Below are 27,068 nucleotides of genomic sequence, written 5' to 3'. Positions count from 1 at the left end.
TTGAATGTTTTCAATTAAAAGAGTCAGGTATGATATTGAATCAATTATTTCCTAATTACCTGGTAGACCCTGTAGAACAGATATGCTGAAATACCTAATTACAAATGCTCCTTAGCCTTTGATGACATGTGAAAAAAATAGTATCAAAAGGCGATCATCCCTATAACCATGGCTAAAGCATTTAGTGGATCAGCAGACAATATAAAGAAAACCTGAATGTATTAACTTCTTAAACTGCAGAAATAGCTAGAATCTTTTCTTCAGCCTCCCTGGATGTTCTCATCTCAACTCTAACATTCAACCATGAGTGCTGGTATCCCAGCACCAATTTTTATAGCCAGTGTTTGTTTTGGTTGAGTATCAGATCTTTTGGGTCAGTTCTTCTGCCATATTGGAAGTTAAAAATTGTGAGTATTCCCCTCACCAATCTCTTTCTTTTTGTTCTTTCTTCTTTTCTCTCAGCTTAATTTTTTTTTTCATATATCACCTCTTAATATAAAATCATCCTCCATGGGCACCTGGGTGGCTCAGTCAGTTAAACATGTGCTTTCTGCTCAGGTCATGATCCCAGGGTCCTGGGATCAAGCCCCATGTGGTGCTCCCTGCTCAGCGTGGAGTCTGCTTCTTACCCTCCCTCTACCACTCTCCCTGCTTGTGCATGCACACTCACTCTCTCGCTCTCTCTCTGTCAAATAAATAAATAAAATCTTTAAAAAAATCATGCTCCAAAATATCCCTTCTCACAGTCTTTGATATATTCCTCATCCTCCCTAATATCCCATCTCCATCTCCAGTACCCATAGGTGTTCACAGACAACTGTCCATGTTTCAGAGCCCCATAAACACCTTCTCCTTCACATTTCCTATAACATGATTCAAACTCCACCCAGCATCATAAACAACCAGACCTGGTAAACTTAGAAATTGTACAGCAAGTCTAATTCTTTTGTTCAGACAACTAAAGACCCAGACAGATTAGATTATTTGTCTGAGGCTATACAACTTCTTAGGTGCATAAAAGATTCTAGGTTCAATCTAAGGTTGAAGTGCCACTAGCAACAGTCAAGGGAAGTATCATGGAAACAGGCAACCACATGAAGCTAGATACTTCATGATCACTACAGACTGATTCTTATAAGATCATATTAAAATCTGTCTACAGGAAGAAGGGCTAATTTCCTGTACCTCTGTTTTGTGTCTGGTAGAGTCTATCCACTACTCTTGCACCTAAACTTCAACTGAGCCAAACCAGCATCCTCTCTCCGCAGGACTACAAGAGTCTCCTGATTTTCTGCTCTCACTCCAGCCCATTTACCATTTATTCTCTTCAGGAAAGCCAGAATGATCTTCTAACATTCACAGATAATATCATTCCTTGCTTTTAAAACATATATCTCACTTAGAATAAAATCCTACTCCTTAGCCTGGTTTCTATGACCAGCATGACCTACCTACCTCTCTAACACCATTTTACACCAGTCATTCACTAAACTGCAGCGCACTTCTTTCTATTCCTCAAACATAAGCAACTGGTCCCCTGGGCTTTGAATTTGTTGGTTTTTCACCTGGGATGTTCTCTCAGATCTTCCCATGACCGCTTCTTACTTCTTCAGCGGCCACTGACTGACCACTCAATCCAAAATAGACTCCATGTCATTTTCTATCATACTTACCTGAGGGAAAGTATTTATTATTATCTAAAATTATCTGGTTTGTTTATTTATTTATTTATTTATTTATTGTCTGGCTACCCCACCATAACCTGATCAGCCTTAAAATCAGGCACCTCGTTGATCTTATTCATCAAGCCCTCCCAAGTATCTACAATAGCACCTTGTATGTAGTAAGTCATCATAAATATTTATTGGAAGGATGGATAGATAAACAAACGAATATGTAGATCTCAGTGACGTTATAAATCTGGGGAGATGAATAGAATAAACTATGTAAAAACCAAAAAGTCTCTTAGAAATGATCCAGTTAAGCCTTTCATTTTATCTTCACATTTATCAAGCTAGACCAGGAGCAGAAAAGTGAGTATCTTGCCCAGGATTACAGAGCTCATAGCTGGAACATGATCCTGTGATTAGCTATGTCACATTGTCTTTCTTCTGGAAACAAGTACGTGCAAATATATAATCAAGCAAAATGTATAATCAATCAATCAATCCCCTGAAATGGAATGTCAGATTCTAATGAAAATTCTGTCTGAGCGTCAAAGAAACGGTTTCTTTATCTGTAAATATACACTCGGTTCATAAAGACTTAGATAATTGATGATTCTCTTGACTGTTTTTTTGTCTATAGAGGAGAGGACAAGTTTAAGCCTGGTTGATTATTTAGATCCTCCAGAGTGCACACTTCTTAAATTTTCCCAATGTATGGCCACAATAAGGGCCCCTGGACCAATGATTTTTCCAATATATCCAGATGTTTCATAACCACAGCATGTTATGTTAGTGACTTGTAATAAAATGTCACACTATATCTTTTAGCATTTACTCCACTATTAAAAACACAATAAAAATATGTTCTCTTGAATCCTGGTAATGGGTCTTAAAAATCTGAATATTAAGTATCGGTTTTTGTTTTGTTACCATATCTATGTACTTCTTGTTGATACTCCTAGATTATAAGTACTCTAGGAAACAGGTACTATGTCTTCTTAATCAAATCACATTGACTACCATATCTAAAGGGTACCACCTTCCCAATAGAGGTTCCAACCTGTTAACTGTTGCTATGATTTTTATAACATTACTCTTGACATCAGTAGACTAATGTTTTCAAGAGTAAATTCAGAGTCTTTATATTTAGGTGATTTCTTTAGGTTTTCAAATTGTTTAAGGGACAAGAACATTCATATCTCCAGAGTGAGGGCAGTATGGAGGCTGTTAAAAAAAAAAAAAAAAAACTTGGAAGAAAAGATCATTCACCTGAGAATTGTACTGTGGCTCAGAAAGTTTATTTGTAAATTTGTTCTTTTAATATCTAAACTCTTCCATTTCTTCAGTATCCGATGGTCTTGCTAGAACCCATCCTGCCAGGACTCTTTAAAAGCAGTTGTGTTATCCTCAACTGGAAATCTTTTGGCAAAAACATGTTAGAAAACCAACACAATTGCAGAGTGTGTGAGACTAATCAGCAATTTGACTTTTTCTCCTCAACTCAGACTAACCACAAACCTTCACAAAGATCTGAGTGATAGAAAGATAAGATCTCCTGAGTTTGCAATTAATGATAGTGCTTATTAAACATATTTTCTGTAATCAAACAATAGGCTTTAGCTTAGCACAGCACATGAGTGTGACATAAGAGGTGAAGTTCTAAAAATTGCAATGTTTATTTAAGTTCTGTTACATTTGATCTTTTACTAAGAAATTTTGGTTTTTAAAAAAAATCTGCATTTACTACTTTTTTCCACCTTTCATAAAAGAATTGTCATTTCTTGTAAGTCTACTGGCTATGACTTGGATTTTTATACATGCATCATTTCTATACTTACATTACTCTTCAAAGGCATCCATACTCTAAAGAAGTGATTGAAGTCAGTAGGTAGGATAGGCAAAATAAACCCAATCTGACCTAATTTTTTTAAGATTCTATTTATTTATTTATAAATAAAGCAAGAGTGAGAGAGAGAAAACATGAGAGGGGGGAATGGTCAGTGGGGAAGCAGACTCCCCACTCAGTGGGGAGCTCAATGGGGCACTTGACCCTGGGACTCCGGGATCATGACCTGAGCCAAAGGCAGATGCTTCACCAACTGAGCCATTCAGGTGCCCAATCTGATCTAAATTCTTAACATTTGTAGGAGAGAAAGATAAAAAATGTGAAGAAGAAAAGTGAAGAGAAAATCAAAAAAACCAAAAGAGCATACAAACACACACACACACAAACACACTAAATGTGTGAATTGTATCCAAGGAACTTTGTATGGAGGAATAAAAACAATCCTTGGTCCTCTCAAGTGTGCATCTTATTATATATATAATAAGAAATAATAGACTGATTTTCTTCTAGCAAAAACTTTCTTTGTGAAAATGGAAGAATGTCAAATAGGTTATAAAACTTTATAGCAATATTCATGAAGTAGTTAATTTTCAAACAAGTTATTTTGTTAGTTAATTCATTGTCATTGATTTGAAATTGTCCTACCAGGGAAATCACAAGAGATTAAATGAACCGAGTCTCTTCCACAGAAAGGGGAGGAGAAAGAATTTCATTAACAACCAAAAATATCCACATTATTTCCCATCCCTCAGCTGCTATATAAAGCCCTTTGGGCACAGAAACAAGGAAAGCATTGGCCTGGTGAACTTGTTACATTTAAGGCTCCAGCTCTCATCTCTACTCCAATAACCCACGCCTTTATCTCAGCCACCCCTTCCCTTGTCTGCCATCCCTTATTTCCAAATTCCTTTAACATCTCCATCTGGTTTCTTCTGATGATCAAGAGTAACAGTTCCACCCTGAACTCAATATTCACTCTCAAACTCAAACCTCATCATTTAAGGGAGTCGCTAATCTGACCCCTCCTGACTCTCCTGTCCCAATTGACCACCGAGTCCAGCTGACTGTAGCTCCAACATATCTCTTGAATTCAGTTGCTTTTCTCTATTCCTATTGCCAATCTAAGAACTTTTTTATCTTCCCTCATCTATGGAAACTTCTTGATTAACCTTCTCAAGAGCGTTCTCTCCCTTTCCAAGTCCAGCCTCTATGCTATTCTCAAAATTGTGTTTCTAAAAAGCATTTCACTCCCCAGCTTAAAGTCTCTATTAGATGGTGGCTTATGAGGTTAAAAAAAAAAAAAAATCAGTTGTCTTAGCATTACACAAACTCCTTTCACAATCTGTGGACCACATATGTTCAAGCCATGCTAAACTTTTTGGCAATTCTTCTCACATCCTTAAACTATTCCCATAAACTAGAATATCCCTATACATCTTTATCTTTCTAGAGACCCCATTCATTTTTTCGCCATCGCGCTTTAAGAACCATTTTTAAGGTCCCTGAGACCTCAAAGACTCCTCTTTATGCTCTCAATAACACTTAGTTTACACCAATATATTTAGAATGCATTATCGGCTTAGATCACAATTATTTTGTCTGTGTTCCTCATTTAAACATGAGCTTCACAAAGATAAGTACTGTAGTATGGTCACCTAAATCATCCCAGGACCTGGACCATATTAGAGGCTCAATGAAATAAATGGATGCATAGAAAAACATGGAGACTGAGCCTAGTTGGCAAATGTCCCACAATGGACTGAGGAGAAGAATGAGAAAAGCAGAGCAAGAGACTTCGTTTACTGGATATTGTTCTCCAGTCCAAAGGCAAATGTTCAAACTAATGATGCTCAACCAGTTCTCTGAAGCCTAATAAGTTTGGAAGTTAAATGAATATTTAAGCTTCCAAAAGCTTCCAAATAATAATATAACAACAACTTGTAAGCCTTGAGAGTTTATCATGCTTTGGATACTGTGTTAAATGCATTAAATGAAATATATGAATATTTGATGTTCATAACAGCCTTTTATGTCAGATTTTCTATTTTGAGGAAACTGAGGCTTGAATAACTGCCCCAAGGCTACTGAGCCAATATATGGTGGAACCCTGATATGAACCTAGACAATCTGAGACCAGAATCCACATTCTTAAGGAGTTTTTTAGTCCAAAAATCTAGTCCAACCCCCTAACTTTATAGAAGCTACAGCGTAAAAGCTAAAGAGACTTGCTAAAGAACAAAAACAAAAAACAAAAAAAGAAAGAAAGAGCAAAGAAGAAGCTTTTAACATTAAATTTGACTGGATAGTTATGTTCAGGTATTTCTTTTCCTTCCAGATATATTAGGTATATTAATGTCCTAAGTACTTAAAGTACTATTTAGATTGATGCCTCATATGTATTCTGTGATTTAAAGTTATCATATGCCAAAAATATATAAAATAATTTCTTAGATATGAAATTATTTTGTGCTGAAGACACTCATTTCTCTACACATCCTCATTCATCAACCATTATGTGTTGAGCTGTCCCATGTATTTGAATCTGTAGCAAAGTCTAGCTCCTTCTTCTGACAGGGTCTAAATTTTTAATGATTATTCTGAAACTTATCTGCCTGTAGACATGTAAAAATATGGATTCACATACACAAACTTTCATCATCATTAAATAAGTACAAACAGGAACTACTATGAGATATTTGCTTTAGACCTAGAGAGTACAAAATAAACACAACTTTAATTATGAGCACACTAGAAGCTTTGTTTGTTGTTTTCTATGAATGGATGTTTTTTGGTGCCGAGTCCTAGAAAAATATAAATGTTGGCTGCAAAAAGTTTGATTTCTCAAATTTAAAACAGCAACATTTAAGTCATTTTCAGTTGCTTGTTGAAGGTGCCATGCCTGTGTTAACAGGGCTTAGACAAACAAAAGGTTCTATCAGATCAAGTGGTTGACAGAATCAAAATTCTTGAGTCTGTCGTCCTCCCTAAAGACTACTTGATTTTTCTTAGCATTTCCTCAAGCAAAGTAGAAACAGGCATCAATGCATCATATGTGACCCAGAGAAAGCCCATTTCCCCAACATTTGACTCTCTTTGAATTTGTAGATCTTGGTCTGTTTTCATCAACCTTACATGTTAAACCAATGAAAAAAATCATATTTTTACAAACAGTTTTCATTTGTGTTCTATATTTTCTACCTACTTAAGTTCCACTTTCTAAAATATAGTTTTGAGTTTTCATGAGAAAGTTTCAAATGCCAAAGGTCTTATTTTACTTAGAATGACCAAAAAGTACCATTTGGTAGACTCAATTTATTAGAATAGTGGTAGCACAGAGATACCTTTTATGGAGTAAATGTAGCCCTTTCCTAGGGTATTGAATGCAACAGATGATTTTTAATTTTTTTTAATTTACAAAGTGTAATAAATCCTTTTACATATAAAATGTATATCCTTAAGAGAGGAAGGTAGCTTAAGCTGTGGGTTTTGCACAGTTTGCAACTGTGAATATAGAGGCCATTTTCTTTTTAAGTCAAACAAGTCTATGTACCTTACAGTGAGCAAAACTGAGAATTAGGTCCTCTCTACACACCTACATTCTGTTTCTACCAAGAAATGAGATTATGGCTGCAGAGTGCTCTTATTGGGGCGCCTGGGTGGCTCAGTGGGTTAGGCCGCTGCCTTCGGCTCAGGTCATGATCTCAGGGTCCTGGGATCGAGCCCCGCATCGGGCTCTCTGCTCAGCAGGGAGCCTGCTTCCTCCTCTCTCTCTACCTGCCTCTCTACCTGCTTGTGATCTCTTTCTGTCAAATAAATAAATAAAATCTTTAAAAAAAAAAAAAAAAAAGAAATGAGATTATGCTGCTAGCAATTTAAGAACTATAATATTCCATTTCACCTGAAGGAGTTGCTAATAACAATGGCAAGTTATGAAAGCCACTGTGTTCAAAATGATGAAAAAACAAGGCACTCAATCAAGATCTTTTGTGAGAATAATAGGTATTCCTAGAAAGAAGAGAAAAAGACAAAGAAAAAGATATGATCAGACAACTACAGGGAGAAAAATATCCCTGAAATTTAAAAAACAAAAAGCAAAACAAACAAACAAAAAACCCCACCAAGTCTACAGATGGAAAAGTCTCACCCAGTCCCAAGCAATGCTCATGAAAATCCTCACAAAGCTAGGCATATATTGGTGGAATTCCTGAATTCCAATATTGAAATAAATAGCATACGAGATTCTAGAGAATTTTTTTTTTAAGTTACTTACAAATGAACGAGAATCAGCCTATCAGGAAACTATTCACCTGCCATTCTAGAAGCCAGCAGACCACAGAGGGGATCCACAGATCATTAAGAGAAAAGATGTCAGTCCAGGAATCCTATTCCCAGAAAAGATATTAGTCACTCATCAGAGTAGAAGAAAGACTTCTTAACCGTGCTGGAATTCATAGAGTTCAGGGTATCTGAGGAAAATAATGGAAGCTACCGATCACTGTATCAGAACAGAGATCACAAGACGGGAGCAGAAAGTAAGAGTGATACTGTCACTGAAAATCCATGAAGGAAGCATAAAGAAGGGATTCTTAAAACAGAAGAGAAATATTGTAAGAGGAAACTAGCAATGATCTGTAATTATTATTTCAACAGAGCCCAAGATTGGGGCTGGGGTGCACTAACAGGGCAGCATGAGAGTGGAACAGGAGGAACCTTCAGAAGTTCTCAGGTCAATGGGGAGTGTGGGGTCAGCACATCAGGCAAGGCCATTGTTATTATTTATTTTAAGCTAATAATAAATAAATAGACATTCAAGATGCTCCGAACATAATGACTTACTCAGTTAAGAACTGTAGCCTACCCTCTAAATTACAGAGGCAAAGAGGGAAAGTTAAAAGAACCCGACGAAGATTAAAAAAAAGAGAGAGAGAGATAAAACGGCAAAAGAAGATAGATAGAAATAAGCATAACAATGAAGGGATAAAATGAAGTACAGACTTATCACACTGAATGGAAATGATCTGAATTCTTCTATGGGGCTGGGGGGAGGGATTTGGATTTTTTTTTTTAAGATTTTATTTATTTATTTGACAGAGAGATCACAAGCAGGCAGAGAGGTAGGCAGAGAGAGAGGGGACAGCAGGCTCCCTGCTGAGCAGAGAGCCCGATGATGCTTGATCCCAGGACCCTGGGATCACGACCTGAGCCGAAGGCAGAGGCTTTAACCCACTGAGCCATGCAGGCGCCCCAGGATTTGGATTTTTAAAAATCCAATATGAATACTTGAAGGAGTTGTGGGAGGAGCTGAAGGTCAGCTCAGATCAGCAGACTTCTCTCTGAGCTCTGGGGAGGAACCAATCTGCAGACACCAAAGGGCTGTATTTCTTGGGGTGATAGAATTCCAGAATCATGGATTGGAAGGCTTAGAAACAAAAGCGAGGCTCAAAATGAACCTGAGGGTTATCCTCCCAGCTTCCTCCCAGAACACACTCTGAGACATGCACGTTTATTAAGCACCATCTGACTTCCGTCTTTCCCACTCATGCGCAGCCTCCACATTGATTTCAGAGTGGTCTTTCTAAAATCAGAATTCATAAAGTCACCAGCATGCTTCTCACTGGGGTGTAGGAAGAGGGTCTTCTAAATGGAGGTAGAGGTTCACATTTTTCCCAGATCCTTTTACAAACAAGAGCTTCCTATTGCTCCAGAATCATTAAAAGAAGATGGCTTGGTTAAATTTCACACTAAGAACAATAGATAAGAAATCATCAAGATTTCCTGCCTAATAACTCACTAACCAAATGTAACACTGATGAGAATTTCTCCCCTTTAAGATTATGTTTTATCTCTTGCTACTTCAGTGCAATATGGAACATATGGATATTAGAGTCAGATACATTTGTGTTCTAATATTTGTTCTGCCATGAATTACTATGTAACAAAGCACTTAGCCTTTCCTGGTCTGAGATTCTTCAAACATCCATTGAAGGAAGAATACTTAACCTTTTGGGGGGATGAGAAAACCTACTTAGTTGGGAAGACTATGCCAAAGGAAAAAACCCTGCAAGTGCTTGGTGTAGGCTTTGAAGAATGGGTAGGTGCTAGATAAATGCATCCTAATGGTATTTTGAACATGGAGAAGGTTAGCAATTTATGATCTCCATTTAGTCACTCATACCTCAAACAAACAAATGGCTTGTCATGTGGCATAGTTTTCTGAGTGGTGAGAGTGAACATTGGTTTTATTCCATTGGAGCCCATGATGAATATCATTCTAGAAGCACAATGTCTTCAGCAGCTTAGTCTAGTAACTTGAAATATTCTACCTAGGTTGGATCTGTCCTTCCATCTATCTTTCCACAGAAAAAAACACAATTGTTAACTCAAATTTAAAGCTGATAATAAGCACACTATCAGCAACCGTAGGTGCCTAAATGGGTTTAGCATATTGGGATAACTTCTGGCAATACAAACCCTTCAATGACTTATACCAATGTTCTTGGGAAAAAAATCCAAAATCCATTACATGACCCATATAGTCTAAGTGGTCCTTGGCTTCTGCTTTTCTTTCCAGCATCATCTTGTACAATCCCAAACCCATCTCCTTCTGTGCTGAGGAACACCCGCCATCTTATAGTTCCCTGACCTTATCTCATGTCCTCCTGCCACCGGGCCTTTGCACTTCCTCTTCTCCTGGTGTGTAATGTTTTTCCTCCCCCACATACACTATCCTTCCCATTTATTCCACTTATCCTTCAAATCTTAATTCAAGTGTCATTGCCACAGAAAAGATTTTGATGAATACCACTCCTCAACCTCACCCCAAAACAGGCCCAGGCTAGAGAGCCTTCTTTGTTACATTCTCTGGGTTCTGCCTGTAATTATCATTAAGTCATGGGATTATTCGATTAATGTCTCTCTCCCAGCCATTCAGTTAGCTTCCTGAGAGCAGGGACTGATGTGGTTTTGTTCATCATTGTACACACAGCAGCTAGCACCGTACCTCCTGCATGGCAAGTGCTTGGTGTTGTGTGAATGAACAGAGAAGCGAATGAATGAATAAATGAATATCAGCTAGCTCCAAAACTATTTATTTGTCATTCATGCTGCTAGAAGATTTTACTGGGTTGTAGACAAGGCATAAACAAGCAAGTAACCCTCCAAACTGACTTTGGAACTTGTAAGTAGACTCTAATTGTTCACTCTTCATTCCTCTTTATTTAAGAGCATTTGAATCACCTTGAGCTACCAGAAGACAAAACATTCGACCAATCTGCTTTTGTGTTTTAATTCTTTGGAGAGAAAAGTAAACCCTATTTCCTTGCACCACTACAAAGTTTATGTCTAGGCAAGATTATACCTACTAGATTTCTTCTTTCATTTTTAGTGTTAATAGAACTTTCCAGTTTAATACAATTTCACTTTGCTTTTGCCAGCCTCGAGAACATGACTCAGAGTGAAAGATAAAAAGTAATACAAAAATGTACCAAGTAAAAAGCAACAGAAACACGTTTTTCAGTTTAGTTGTAGGTCACATTATTTAAATTGTTCAAATAGTCTGATATATACCATCTAAGAAAGAATTGAGGACTTCAGAATAGTGGTTTGCTTTTCTTTAATGTCTCCAGGGTCTAGGGAGCCTTTTTACAGTGTCCGCTACTCCCTGGCCTTTTAGAGGGACCCTGACACTTTGTGTCAAAAACAAAAACAAAACAAAACTCAGTGGCAGCCTGGACATTTCTGACAACAGATCACCCAGATAAGATTAAAATCAAAATTCTTTTTTTCAAAGCCCTTCCATTTTATTTTCTCCTTCAAAAAGAGTTCCCAGACCAGATGCCAGGACTATTTTACTTTCATTCAGTTGACACAAGTCATTTTACCTTTCATCTTTATCTGAGAACAGTAAGCCACTCTTCTACTTTCTCCACTAACAGGTAACTCCAAGCAAGTAATTTAAAATTTTAATGGTCTGATGAAATATTTTTTCTTCATCTTAAAAAACACACTATCAAAGGAAGCAACACAAACCCAATGCCATCAACTGTGACATGGTGACACAGATTCCCCGAGCCGAGGACTTGGGGTTCTTCTGCAATTGTTTCTACTTTCAAAAACAAAAAAACAAAAACAAAACAAAACACAGGAAAAAACCAACAAACGAAAAGCCCTCTTATTGGGTGCCTGATTTTTTTTCCGTTTGGGTTTTCTTAATGTTCACTTGAATAATAATTTAATAAGAAATAATCAATGGGCCACTTACCTGTTAGGACTTCAACTTGGAAGCAGAAGAGAAGGAAATACCACAAGTCTGACTTCATGTTTGCCAGAAACAGATGCAGTCCTCACCAGTGTTCAAAGCTGACAGTGAATTCATGTTCTCAACTGTTTTCTATTTGCTGGAAAGGAAGTGGGTTTTATGAGGGTTGACACCATCAAGGCAAGGAGGTGTCTCTCCGTTGATGTCAGTGACTATGTGAGAGGCATTACTGTTTACAGGGGTTTAGTTTAATCCATTGGATTGCTGAAATTTTTCAAAACAGAGGGAAACGTTACCCTCATTCTGGCTCCAATATAACGAGGGAAAGAGGCAATGCCTATTTTCAAAGCCACCCTACTCCACTGAATCAGTAGTTACTGGGGATAACAGGATCTAAAAATAGCCACATGATAAATAACATGTTTTTTGATACCTTTCTATCTTCCACGATTTGCTCCAGAGATAGAAACCCTTTGAAACAAGACAAGAAAAAAAAGGAATTATTACAGAAATGGAAATGAAGATGTATCTGGAAGAAGAGAGACATAGGAATCAGAGAAATATTTATATCACATTCACTGCAGATTGTAATTCTCCAAATGATAGGGTCTATTTTAATCAAAACTAAACTCTGTCCTGCATATTACAGCAGAGTTTGTAGAAACCAGGAATTCTGTGCCTATAGCCTCAGATGAAAACAAGAAAGTTGAAAAGCCTACCCATGGTCTCTCCATCTCTGCAGGGAGATAGAACAGACAATAACAACAATAGTAATAATAATATAAATAAGTAGATTTGTATGTATGTAAGTGTTTATATGGAATATTCATCTTAATGTAAAACATGCATAAAATTAAATGTAAAACCATATATACTTAATATGTATAAAACAGAATAGAAATAGCTAATATTATTATATTAATTTGGATTTGTGTATATGAATTTATATTATGTTTTATACATATATACATATATAATTTCATTATTTCATTTAATTCTCCTAACCATTTTATGAATTGGGGACTGCTAATCTCACATTTTACAGATGAGAAAAACTGAGGCAGAGAGTTGTATAGTACTGGCACAAATCAAATAGTAAGTGGCAATGCTAGGATTTGGAGAGTCTAGTTCCAGAGTCCTCACTCATAACTAAAGGGGTAGAGCCTCTCAAGCCAACCATCTGGAGGTCTGAACTACTTCCAAGATGCTGGATCCAGGTTGGGTTTCTGGGGAATAACAGGGCAAGACCAACTGTCAGCCTGCAGAAGGGACATCCAGGTAAGAAGCTGAGATCAGGAGGTCAGGTCAACCAAGCTTTCAGTTCAATGTATGACCTCTGAAGCAGAATCCAGGTGTGAAGCTCTAGGAGAGCAATGGGGGCTCCTGGACCAGAGCCAAGGGGTTGCACAAATAAGGTAGGAGGCTGATCCTGCAGTGATTCCACTAATTCTCTGATGTTCCCCAAGGACCTTTTTTTTTTTAGGGCTCCTAGGCCTCAGTAGTGGGTGTGAAAGAAACTATTTGAGGTATTAAGCTAGCCTGACCAGGAAATACTGACCCACCAAGACCCCTGGGAACCTGTTACCCTGATTTCCTTCTTCTTTTCCTTTCCAGTGTACTCCCTGATAGCATTAAAAGGAAATGCCTCCAGACACATGGTCATGGTACTGGAGTCCTTTTCCAGCCAAAAGGAGACAGTGGAGAATAATTGATTTTTTCTAACCTTGTTGTAGCCAAGCTCTGGAATTAAGTCTAGAAAGCTCTTAATTTATCTGATAAAAGCTACCACAAATTCTAGAGCTCAGCTGTGGTTCTGAAGAGGACACTAGGGCAGGAATCTAATAATGAACATTTATGGAGTACATACCACATGCCAAAACTGTGTTTCACGTGAATGATCTCATTCCGTGCTCACAGCTACTCTATGACAGAGATCTCACTATTATTCCCATTTCACAATGAGAAAACTGAAACTTAAAGAGATTAAAGCTCACACAGCCAATAAGTAATGGAATCAGGTCAACCCCAGACAAAGAAACCAAGTTCCATGGGATGCCTGGGGGGCTCAGTCCATTAAGCAGCCAACTCTGGATTTCAGCTCAGGTCCTTGGGATTGAGCCCCGTGCTAGGATCCCCATTCTTTCCCTCTCTCTGCCCCTCTCCCTGCTCACTCTCTCTAAGATAATAAATAAATAAACCTTAAAAAAAAAAAAAAAAGGATCCCATTCTGTCAGTTGTCTTTTGGTTTTGTTAACCGTTTCCTTTGCTGTGCAAAAGCTTTTGATCTTGATAAAATCCCAATAGTTCATTTTTTGCCCTTGCTTCCCTTGCCTTTGGCGATGTTCCTAGGAAGATGTTGCTGTGGCTGAGGTCGAAGAGGTTGCTGCCTGTGTTCTCCTCAAGGATTTTGATGGATTCCTTTCTCACATTGAGATCCTTCATCCATTTTGAGTCTATTTTCATGTGTGGTGTAAGGAAATGATCCAATTTCATTTTTCTGCATGTGGCTGTCCAATTTTCCCAACACCATTTGTTGAAGAGGCTGTCTTTTTTCCATTGGATATTCTTTCCTGCTTTGTCGAAGATTAGTTGACCATAGAGTTGAGGGTCTATTTCTGGGCTCTCTATTCTGTTCCATTGATCTATGTGTCTGTTTTTGTGCCAGTACCATGCTGTCTTGATGATGACAGCTTTGTAATAGAGCTTGAAGTCCGGAATTGTGATGCCACCAACTTTGGCTTTCTTTTTCAATATTGCTTTGGCTATTCGAGGTCTTTTCTGGTTCCATATAAATTTTAGGATTATTTGTTCCATTTCTTTGAAAAAAATGGATGGTACTTTGATAGGAATTGCATTAAATGTGTAGATTGCTTTAGGTAGCATAGACATTTTCACAATATTTATTCTTCCAATCCAGGAGCATGGAACATTTTTCCATTTCTTTGTGTCTTCCTCAATTTCTTTCATGAGTACTTTATAGTTTTCTGTGTATAGATTCTTAGTCTCTTTGGTTAGATTTATTCCTAGGTATCTTATAGTTTTGGGTGCAATTGTAAATGGGATTGACTCCTTAATTTCTCTTTCTTCTGTCTTGTTGTTGGTGTAGAGAAATGCAACTGATTTCTGTGCATTGATTTTATATCCTGACACTTTACTGAATTCCTGTACAAGTTCTAGCAGTTTTGGAGTGGAGTCTTTTGGGTTTTCCACATATAGTATCATATCATCTGCAAAGAGTGATAGTTTGACTTCTTCTTTGCCGATTTGGATGCCTTTAATTTCCTTTTGTTGTCTGATTGCTGAGGCTAGGAGGGAGACAAACCATAAGTGACTCTTAATCTCACAAAACAAACTGAGGGTTGATGGGGGGAGGGGGGTTGGGTATGTGCTATGGTGAGTGCTGTGAAGTGTGTAAACCTGGCGATTCACAGACCTGTACCCCTGGGGATAAAAATATATTATATGTTTATAAAAAATAAAATTTAATAAAAAAATTTTTAATTAAAAAAAAAAAGGAAAGGAAACTGAATTCCACACTCTTAATTACCACACTATATTCATGTGCTTGTCTTCATTTATCTGGTCAGAAATTACTGGCAACATGATTTGGGGCCTCATATTTTGGTGGAAGAAGGGTGCACTTAGGTCCCAGACGAAGTTCTAAAATATTCTAATGCAAAAAGTTTTCCTAATAAATTCAGGTGCTGTGTTTCTATCTCAAGGAGAGGAAAAACACTTTATGTATGGTATGGCTCAGCCTTAGTTCAACTGGATATGCATATTCTTATTTGTTCTGAATCTCTTTGCTTTTTCCCAACCAACACAATTCTCTGTAAGCCACTTGGTGATAACTGATATTAAAGGGGAACCGGCCTTGCTCTGATGTAAATGTGCCTTATGTCCAAGACCCCTGGGAGTGATCCTGTCCGGGCTGCCTCTTCTCAAAAATCTCAGTTAAGAATGCAATTACTTGTGGTTTTAAATATTCAGAACTACTTTTCATGTGCTTGGAAAATAAACTGGGCAATAATTTCCGTTCACCCCCCCAGGAAGCACTTTATATTTGCTTTTTTCTTTTTTTCTTTTTTTCATTCCATGACTTAAGAGGGTTTTGATTTGTGTGTGCAGAGGCCTGGGGTGAGGGTGGGGAATGGAAAGTCTGTTACGTTAAAAGTGGAATGTTTATTATTCCTTGCCTTGTGGGCACCAGCCTGGGTGGTGCTGTTGCTTGCTTTTTTGAAGTTCCACAGGTGAATAGCTTTCTTTTGCTTTGCTTGAAACCTACTGAAAGCAACATGTGCATGTGTAGAGGAGCCCACACGCCAGAGCCACTGAGCTCCAACAATGAGGTTTTAAAAAAGCTCCTGCAAAGTTATTCATGCTTCACCTAAACTTGGTTTGCCATTCTCTGGTAGAAAAGCATCGAAAGAGAAGTGTTCTCCCTAATCAGGATGGTTTCTCCTCCTCACTTCTCTCCATTGTTGAGAGATACCACCATCCAGTTGGTGAATCAGCCAGAAACCTGTGTGTCAGCTCCCTCTGCTCCTCAGAAATTCACCAGAACACCCTATTGTTCTACTTCCTGGCTGCAGCCATCTTGTTTCTCTTCTTTTCTTGCCAGTGTCATTAGTTTAGATCAGGCCTCCAGCATCTCTCTCCTGATCTCTCTGTCCCCATGTTTGTCCCATTTCAATCTGTCTCCACAGTACACCAAGAGTAGGTAATCTTTACAAAATGTAAATCTAATTCATCTTGCTCCCCTACTTAGCACCCTCCGTTGGCTTTCTGTAAGTCTTAGGTAAGACCCAACCTCCTTATAAGATGCTTTACAATAGGGGCGCCTGGGTGGCTCAGTGGGTTAAAGCCTCTGCCTTCGGCTCAGGTCATGATCCCAGGGTTCTGGGATCGAGCCCCGCATCAGGCTCTCTGCAGGGAGCCTGCTTCCTCCTCTCTCTCTCTCTGCCTGCCTCTCTGCCTACTTGTGATCTCTGTCTGTCAAATAAATAAATAAAATATTAAAAAAAAAAAAGATGCTTTACAATAGGCCCCCAGTTTAACTTCATCTCTTGCCACATTTGCTCTTTCTTCCTTCTGCAATGGATGCCTCAGCCATATTGAATGATGTGATATTCTTCAGATTCCCCAAGCTACCCTTCCTCCAAATGCCAGGAGCCCTCTTCTTGTCCCTTCTCAATACCGCAGCCTCCCTTCTCCATCAAGAATCCTACCATTCTTCAGGTCTTTGCTTACATACCCATCAATACATTAAAGATGCCTTTCCTGATTCATTCACTACCAACTACTTCCATAACTAAAGTCCAAAGAAGAGGCCTTCTTTGCATCCATATCTTCAATGTTTAACACAGCGCCAGGGGCACTAATAAGACACTATGTGTTAACTAACTTGAATTTAAATTAAAAAAAATTTCCACCATCACTATTTGCTGAATGAATGAATGTTTGAAGAATCCTTGATTTTTTGAAGGAACCATATTACCTCTGGAATAACCACCAATTAAACACTTTGCTCTTTGAATCATAATTTGAGGGCAGAAAATTATCAAGATGTTTACATTTCACACTGAAATTAATTCAATAATATAATAATCATTCTGATTTATCTCTTATCCAACCTTTTGTCCATCTCTAAACATCGAACAAAAGAACAGTCTGTTTTAACAGCCAAATAGTTTCTAAATTAAAAGTAATTAATTCATGAAGCCCAGAAAAATAATTGCACATTTCCATAAACAGTGAAAACATCCAGTGTAAGATGTAACTATAAAGTGAATTATTTATATTTTTAGCAAAAATACCCCAACATAGTCACTTTGACAAACAAGGCCTTCCTTCTGGTGATGGTGCCATTGCACAAAAATATCATAAAGCACCTCCCTGGATCTCATTCCCTTTAGCCCCTCCAGGGTTCTGGTCCCCTCAGTCCCATATTTAGCCCCTGGACCACCTACTATAGTTCCTTCCCTTTTATTGAGGTAGCTGGGAGCTCTCCAGTCATTAACATATTTCCTCAGACCCTGCAACCCCTGCCATCTCTTGCTCTCTCTCCTTTCTTAGGAAAGAGATGTCCATACTTAGTCTTCCTAGATATTCTTGAATGCACTGTAGATTAATTTTTGTCTCTATCATTCCATTGAAACTCTTTTCCCTAAGCCCACCCATGAGCTCTACAATGCCAACTCCAACCAACCAATATGTCCAACCAACATCCTCTATCTTTCCCTTTCTTGACCTCTCTGAATCATTTGATGCTATACTACTTTATGTTGATATTACACATACTTTATCTTGAAACAGTACCACCCATTTCTGACTGAGTAATCAGAACCAAGAATCATTATGCTTTTTTAGACCACTTTGCATATGCTTAATCTGATCTATTCTGTGTTGAATTAAAGTCAAACTCTTAGAAGGAAACCTTTAGCTTCCTGATTTCAAACATTTCACTGCAGCCCCTTCATGGTCCCCATATATGGTCAGAATCATTGCTGTCTTCTTTTTAACATCTCTCAAACCCCTTCCAGCGTGAGCCTCTTTGCTAGTTCTTCCCATGTTTCTGTCCTCCTAAATGTTGATTTGATATTCCCCAGAACTGAAGCTTCAATTCTCTGCTTTCCTCCTTCTATATATTCCACCTAAGTGATCAAGCAGATAATGTCTTGTCAATTAAAAAATTACATGGGTTAAAATATCTGCCCATGTCTCTTCTGTGATTCTGTGATTCAAACAAATGTTTGAACCATAATGGCATTGCTGAAATAAGTACATAATCTTTCCCAAAAGACTGAAACTCAAAAGACTCACAAGCTTATACGCATACAGGGGCCAGGAAGATGGAACACATGAATGAAGTGGACCTGGTATAAAGCAATAGGGAGGGGAGGAAACCGGGGCAAATTGGAGACCACAAAGGAGAAATAGCCAATTAGATCCAGCTATACATTGCTAAAATAGAATTCAAGTCCAATGGAGCCATACTTGCTGAATTTTTCCAAAGAGATTGGAAAGTCTAGTTTTGGTGGGAAATATTCCAATTCTTAAATTTTGCAACTCATTTAAAAAATTTAAAATATAGTGTGAGCCAGCCCTATAGGAGGCAGGTAAAACACTCAAGGATCCAGTTTGGCCCATGAACTATCAATTTTTAACCTCTGTTTTAAAAGATAACTCTTTGGGGTACCGGGTTGGCTCAGCGGGTTAAGCCTCTGCCTTCAGCTCAGGTCATGACCTCAGGGTCCTGGGATCAAGCCCCGCACGGGGCTCTCTGCTCAGCAGGGAGCCTGCTTCCCATCTTTCTCTGCCTGCCTCTCTGCCTACTTGTGATCTGCCTGTCAAAGAAATAAAAAAAATCTTTAAAAAAAATAAAGGATAACTCTTTTGGCAATACATACATATGCATATAAAGTCAGAAGATTCTTGTTCTAGACCTCGCTTCCTCATTTACCAGCTGTGTGGCCCTGAGCAAGATCCCTAACTTCTCTGAACAGAAATTTATTTTCTATAACCTTAGGGGTTCTTGTGAGGACCAAAAGCTGATGGACATGAAAGCTCTTAAGAACTATTACATGCTACCAAGTGATCTAATTATTATAATGTTTAAGTTTCATGACTTTTTCCATAAGTTCTGATATTTTAAAAATACTTGATTATATTTTGACACATCTCAAATTTTGCACATAGGATCAAGATTTGTGACCCTCTTTTTCTGAAAACATGACAATATCATTGACCTTTCTTGGGTGGCTACTCAGAGTAAGATTTTAATAACTTCTTCCAGTAATTAACGTATTTTTAGAATGTAAAATGACTTCAAGCTCATGAAATTTATTCCATTTTAAAACTGTTTCTTTTTTTTTCTTGCTTGCTTTGCAAGTTCCCTTAGGGCAAAGGTAGCTAAAACACAACATTGGAATTTCGTAGAAATTATGGAGGTTAAGTCAAATTACATTAGGTTTCTTGGGTTGTGCTTTGTGTGAACAGACGACACCTACTGGCATAAACTGAAAATCTGCTTTTTTCTTTTTAAGAAGAAAAATAAAAGTTCATCTTTTAAGCCAAAATAAAGTGGGGGGGAGGGGACATGTAACAGAGTCCCCCACTGTCAAAGTGTAATTGCTAGAGGTACAGGTCAAAAATTCCATAGAATCATGAGAAAATGTCCATGATACAATTAGTAGAAAAAACGAGTTACATGTATTATACATATATGAGGTTAATGTTTAAAGTTTGTATAAAAATTTATAAATAAAAAATATAAAGTGTATATAAAAAATTCAAAGGATAGGCACCAGAAATTAATTTGCTTCTATAACAAATGTTTGTTTTCCCTTTGTGTTTTTTTGAACTTTTGAAATCTTTTCCTATGACCATGTATCATTCTCATAACAGGAACAACTACACACTGTGTGTGTATGTGTGTGTGAGATACTTTTCTCTTCTTTAGCAAAAGTCTTATGAAATTATCTTATGCATGAGGAAGCAAAATACCTAAAGCACAAAAGACAAAAGTGATTAAATAGCTTAATAACAAGCTTTACATTTTGGCCAGGCGAAGCCTCTGATTTGTTCTTCTTTTTAAAAAATATCCATTGTTACCTAATTATTTTTCCAAATGAACCTAATAATCATTGTCACGAGTTCTCATTGTTCACATTGTTCACAAGTTCTCTCTGTCCAACATCCTCACACCTCAAATCCCACTGGGATTTTGAGTCAATTTGGTATTTCGTGCCCAGATCTATGGTACTACTTCTAATCCCAGGAGCATCCTACAGCCTGGTAATTCATAGCTTTCATTAACCATTTCATCTTAAAAGTCCAATGAAAGTTTAACATGTACAAAATTAATCTCATATTCTTTAATCAATGTCCATCTTTATTTCCTAAGCACTATTTCATGTCCTGAGGAGTCGTTAGTGGCTACAGGAAATTAGCATGTAACAAGAGCTTTCCTCAGTCTTGAGTCCAAACAACTTGAGAAGAGAAGGACAAGGCTCTTGCAAAGACTAGTGGTGTTCACCAGGAGATTAAATGGGTGATAATAACTAAGGCAAATGAGTAGCTGTTTTAGATTCATGATAGGTCAAGAATAATCAGAAATGGCTGCAAAGCTTGATAAAGAAGATAGAGCAGAATGTCTTGATGACGAAGCTTGATGATGAAGAGGAGATAAAGGACAGAAAATGTGTTAATTCATATTTGTACGGCGTGGTGGAGGTCATGTGACACCTGCACGTACACCAAGTTAAAAGCCAATGATTTGCACAGAGTAGTTATTATTTCCCTTCTTACAGGAATGGAAACCTGAGTCTCAGAGAAGTTCAATATTTTGCCCAAATTAGCTAGATCAGAGTGAAAATCAAAACTCCTCTATACTTGTTTCAGATTAGTATTCTTATAAGTATGTAGGAAGAAAGGGAGAAACATGCTGGGCTTATTGAAGGTTATCTCGGAAGCTTTGTTCTATATCAGTCTCTGACAGTTTATAGTTTCCTATGCTTAAAGAATGCAATTAGGAATAATCTGGACCTAGCCTCTTCTCATGCAAGCATTGCTCGTTCTCCAGATTATATATGTATTGAAATATCCAGACTTCTTTGATGTTAGCTTTTCATAAATCATTTGATATTAAAATAGAAAAAAGTTTTGGTGGGTACAGTTATAAAGCAATAAAAATCAATGCCCCCCCCCAAAAAAAGAAAATTAATGTCCCACTTTATTATCAAAACTTCAACCATAAGAGACTCTTAACTCTAGGGAACAAACTGAGGGTTCCTAGAGGAGAGGTGTGGGGGGATGGGATATTTGGGTGATGGGTATTAAGGAGGGCACTTGATAGAATGACCACTGGGTGTTGTATGTAAATGATGAATCACTAAATTCTACCACTGAAACTAATAAGACACTATATGTTAACTAACCTGAATTTAAATTTAAAAAAAATTTCTACCTTAAATCTTAGAATTATTTGTAACCATTAGAGTAGGCTTATTATCAAGAAACTGTGAGCCCAACCTGGACCCCCAGCCCAGATGATGAGCAGTTTCCTCAAATGTTTGATAAAATCATTATACTACGTAGGGTTCTATTGCAGATAACAGAAACCATTCTCTCTAGATTAGCCAGGAAGTGATTTGTTATCAGATATTACAAAATACTTGGAAAGGTTGAAGAAGTAAACTCTGGGCTTAGCTTCCAAAAATAATTCCCCAACCCTACAGTTAACAGAGTTCCTATGATGATCATAAAAGCTACCATGGACACTGTTGGAGGCTGTTGTGTCAGAAATCTGCTGACTGTAAGACTATCCTGCCTCTGCCATAATTTGTGCTAGCAAAATAGATGTCTTTCCCTTTTCTTCCATTAATGTGATTCCAAAAGTTAGTGCTGTGTTGGCACATCTGATTGGCTGAACCAAAATTCAGCTGAACCTTAGCCATAAGAGAGCCCAGAAAAAGTAGTTTTCCTATTTCCCACATTGGCAGGAAAACTCATTCAGAGGCTGGAATGGAACTTGAGCAAGCCAATTTTTAGTATCTACCAAAAACAGCATTTCACATCAACTAGAAGGAGAGTTAATTAATAAATAACGACAAAATCTTTGCATACCTGGTTGGAAAAAAATTTATTTAGATCTATAGTTTACCATATACCAAAATAAAATGCATATGAATTAAAAAGTTATAAAATTCACATTAAAAAATAAAAGAATATGAAAAAGTATATTCTAAGTGTAAAAGCAACAAAACAAATCTCCTAGAGAAACAGTAATAGGTTAGATCCAAAAAGAATTCTACAACATAAAAATTAAGGATTATAATTCAAACAGATTACAAACAATATTTATAAGAAAGAGGCAAAGGATTGATATCTTTCATATGTAAAATGCTATGAAAACTGACAGGAAAACATTAAGACCCCACAGAGAGGTTAGGCTAAGCACTTGATATAAAATTGACAACGGAAAGTATAAAAAGATGTGTCTCTGTATGATAAACAGTAACAAAAATGGAGTCAAAACATTATCAAAGAAAAACTCAAAACAAAAAGGTTGTTTTATCTTGATTAAAAAATCCAATCAGTTGGGGCCCCTGGGTGGCTCAGTGGATTAAAGCCTCTGCCTTCGGCTCGGGTCATGATCCCAGAGTCCTGGGATCGGGCCCCGCATCGGGCTCTCTGCTTAGCGGAGAGCCTGCTTCCCCCTCTCTTTCTGCCTGCTGCTCTGCTTACTTGTCATCTCTCTCTCTCTCTGTCAAATAAATAAATAAAATCTTAAAGAAAAAAAAAATCCAATCAGTTTTATATTGATTAAAAAATTCACAGTGAAGCTTTAGTAGTCATAAATCTTAGTACTTACATGATATATCATTGAAATATAGAAATAAAACTGCCAGAAATATATAGAAAATTGACAGAAACAGAACAGCAATGAGAGATTATTTTTAGTCTTTGAGAGTTCAAGTAAGCAAAAAGTATAAAGATAAAATTTGAATAACAAAATATAAAGGTTGATTTTATTAGATACATATTAAACTTTTAGTCTATTAGAGAATATATCTGCTTTTCCAATACATCTGGAATATTTATAAAAAAAATGATTATGTATTGACTCAAAGAAACCCTCAATATAATTCAAAGGCAGAAGATACACACTTTCTTTGATCACTATTAAATTAAGAACTAGTAAGAAAAGTTTAAATGTTAAAACTATGTCTGCTTGTGGGGCACCTGGGTGGCTCAGTTGGTTAGGCATCTGTGACCTTAGGGTCCTGAGATCAAGCCCCACATCAGGCTCCCTGCTCAGCAGAGAATCTGTTTCTCCCTCTCTCCTTCTCACCCTCCTTCCCACTTGTTCATTCTCTCTCTCTCTAAAAAAAAATAATAATAATAATAACAAATAAAAATAATTTAAAAATATGTCTTCTTGAAATTTTCAAAAATCATTCTACAATAACTCTTTGGTCAAAAAGTAAATAGTAAGTTGCAATTATAGACTATCTGGGAAAAAACACAACTTACCAAAACATGTTAGATGTTGCCAAAGCTGTAATTGGCCAAAAAAAAAAAAAGTATTCATATAACTTTAGTTTTTTATTATTAAATAAGAATAAAATAATACTAATGAGCTAATCACTTAGAATATGAGATACAAAAATAAAAACTAAGCCTTTAAAAGGCAGAGACATAGAATTAATATATATTTACAAACAGAAAAACTAAATTTGGAAACATACATACTAAAATTTATGTTTTTATTTTAAAAATCTTTAACTTGAGCAAGACTTCTCTGTATGAGGGAAAGAAAATATACATGCACAATGTTAGAAAAAATACAGATACTGATGAGATTTTTTTTTTTTTTTTAAAGAAAATACAACATCTAGTAAGCTGTTTCTTTTTAAAATATGGTTGCATTGGCCAATTTTCTGGGACATAGAAAATTGAAACAAATAGAAAACTGACTAGACTAATAACCTAAGAAGAAAATAAAAATGAAACCAAGAAACCAGCCCAAACAAAAGAGCTGAACCCAGACTATTCTGTGAGTGCCTCAATTATTTTAAATTGAAAATAACCAAAACAATTAATGGACTGGAATGTGAGGTGTCAAAGCGGTTGAACCCCAAGAATGGTGTATGAATTAGCTAAACTAAATACAAGGTCCAGAAGCAAATCCACACAACATAGGAATTTGACAAAATGATAGATACGTAAATTTCAAGGCAGTGGAAGAAATACGTATTTCTCATTAAATAAAGTTAGAAATAATTAGCCAACAATTTTAAAAAATTAAGTTGGAGTAGGGTTCTAACCTCACATAAAATGGCAAAATAAATTCCTGATTCAAAATTAAATTTTAAAAAATCATAAAAGAGTTCAGAGAAAATTTAAATGAGAAAAGTTCTTAACTTCTTGAAAGGATAACATTCCTCATGGTTATTTCTCAAACATTCTCCTCATCTCACTATCATGGTTTTTAAATCAAAAATCATGTGTTAGAAAAAAAAAATAGTAAAGATTTCTTTGGAAAAATATATAGATGACTATGTGCCTTATCTCAGGGTGAAGAAATTGTTTTAAATATAAAATCAAAGAGAAAATAAGACAAAGGAAAAACGTTAATAAGTCTAATTCACAAAAACTCACAAAGTTCATGCATCAAAATCTAAAGTTAGGGAGCCTGGGTGGCTCAGTTGGTTAAGTGTCTGCCTTCAGCTCAAGTCATGATCTCAGGGTCCTGGTATTGAGCCCTGCATCAGGCTCTGTACTCAGCAGGGAGTGTGCTAGAGGATTTTCTCTCTTCCTTCCCTTTGCCCCTCCCCCTGTTCTCTCTCTCTCTCTCTCTCTCTCTCTCAAATAAATAAATAAATCTTTTTAAAAATCTTAAGTTAAAGGTCAACCGGGAAGGCAGAAAAGATATTTGTAACTCTGACAGCAAAAGGCCAATATGATCAATATATAAAACTGCTTACAAGTCATCCATAGTAAGATGAACCTTCTAAAAAGTAGATAAAGGGCTCAAGTGGGCAATCTACACAAGGAGAGAAAGGCAAAAATTCAAAATCCACATTAAGGAAAATAAAGTTCAAATTCCCTAATAAGCGAAACGATATGGAAAGCAAAACATACATTTTTGTCCTCCCAAGTTGGCAAAGATATTTAAATGAGATTTAAAAGATATTACATTATATCTAGAAGATTTTATTTCTTATTTTTTTTAAAGATTTTACCTATTTATTTGAGAGGGAGATAGAGAGAATGAGCACAAGAGCAGGGAGAGGGAGAAGCAGACTCTTGCTGAGCAGGGAGCCCAGTGGGGGCTGGGACTTGATTCCAGGATCCTGGGATCATCACCTGAGCCAAAGGCAGACAACTGACTGAGCCACCCAGGAACCCTGATATCTAAAAGATTTTAAACAAAATCTAATGTTCAGTTTTAGATCAAGAAATAAGAAATGGGCACTTTTATCCACAGGAGGTAGTAGTGAACAGTGGTACAACCTCCCTAAGAGCACGTTGATAATAAATATCCCAAGTCTTCAAGCCCATCATACAGCCTCCCGACGAGGGGTCTCTCCCAGGAAGTCTGCTCTACCACTTTATCAGAGAGTTCCAAACAGATCCGGGCCCTTGCTTACTGAAACTCCAATGGACCCTCAAGCCCATAGGCAGATGGGCCTCTACATTACAAATCTACACAAACTCTGAACATCAAGATGTTTCCTCTTCTTTAGAGCCATTTAGAATCATCCAAGGATTGAATTTTATTCTTTTAATTGTTTAGTATTGAGTAATGTGCTAAAGTATGTACCTGTTCCAGCTTTGAAAATTTGCCCTGGAAATAGCCAAAACATATGTATCGTCACAAAGAGAATAATATCAAAACAAATAGAAAAGGTAATAAGAACTTTTCTGCTTTTCCTTCCCAGACTGAGAAAAGGAGGCTTTGGAATATGGTCAATATAACTTAAAGATCTACAAGAAATAAGAGCAACGTCTAAATGTGCTATATGTTTCATTGCTCCAGTAACCTGGTTCTATAGTATATACACATTTAAAAAAAAAAAAAAAAAAACCCTAAAAGTTAATGCTCCATATTCCTTGGATGGCCTATGTCTTCATTCTGCATTATTTCATCAAAAAAGTGATATTCTTTACAATGGATAGGTGGCTTCTATTCCCACAAAAACATGCCAGTTGATAGCCTGTACAGAATTTTACTTTTTCTGCTAAAAAATGTACTTTCAACATTGCTAATCCACCTATCCCTGTAATAAAACACAAAGCATAGGACTGAACCCAGACCATTTATATAATGTATATAGAACCCAACGTAAAGCAATATTGATTTTTAAGACCACAGAGAATATATTAGTCAGAAATTTCCATTACAAGTGACAGAAACCCAAATTGGCTTAAGAAAAGAAAAGGAATTATTGTTCATGAAACTTAAAGTAAGTTCAAGAGAACTTCAGGTAGTTCCTGAAGTTAGATCTTTAGGATCTAACTAGATCCAGTTAGTTAGATCCAGAAATCTATCTTTATTTGTATCTCTTTTCTGCTCTTTTCTGCCATGGCTTCATTCTGAAGTTAATAAACTCTGGGCTTACATCCTGTCAGCTTTACGAATGTGGCAGCTTATAAAGTATGTAGTGTTCCTGGGTGGCTCAGTCGGTTAAGCCTTTGACTCTGGATTTCAGCTCAGGTTATGATCTCCAGCTGCTGAAATCCAACCCAGCCTTGGGCTCTGTGCTCAGTGGGGAGTCTGCTTCTCTCCCTC

General features: G+C 37.0%; 1 protein-coding gene across 1 annotated transcript in view; it reads right to left on the bottom strand.

The window, feature by feature from the left end:
* Positions 1 to 27,068, bottom strand: part of LOC111143804 (inducible T-cell costimulator) — a 57,408-nt gene that overhangs the window by 10,888 nt on the left and 19,452 nt on the right. The window contains exon 2 of the mRNA XM_022497700.1: positions 11,774 to 11,909. Within this exon, the coding sequence (XP_022353408.1) occupies positions 11,774 to 11,831 (58 nt within the window). The 5' untranslated portion in view covers positions 11,832 to 11,909. The remainder of the gene's footprint in view (positions 1 to 11,773; positions 11,910 to 27,068) is intronic.

The sequence above is a fragment of the Enhydra lutris genome, unplaced genomic scaffold (genome assembly GCF_002288905.1).
Source record: "Enhydra lutris kenyoni isolate GAN:26980312 unplaced genomic scaffold, ASM228890v2 scaffoldscaffold1, whole genome shotgun sequence".
NCBI classification, from domain to species: domain Eukaryota; kingdom Metazoa; phylum Chordata; class Mammalia; order Carnivora; family Mustelidae; genus Enhydra; species Enhydra lutris.
Note: the sequence above shows the minus strand (reverse complement) of the source record. Positions and strands in the feature narration are given on the sequence as shown.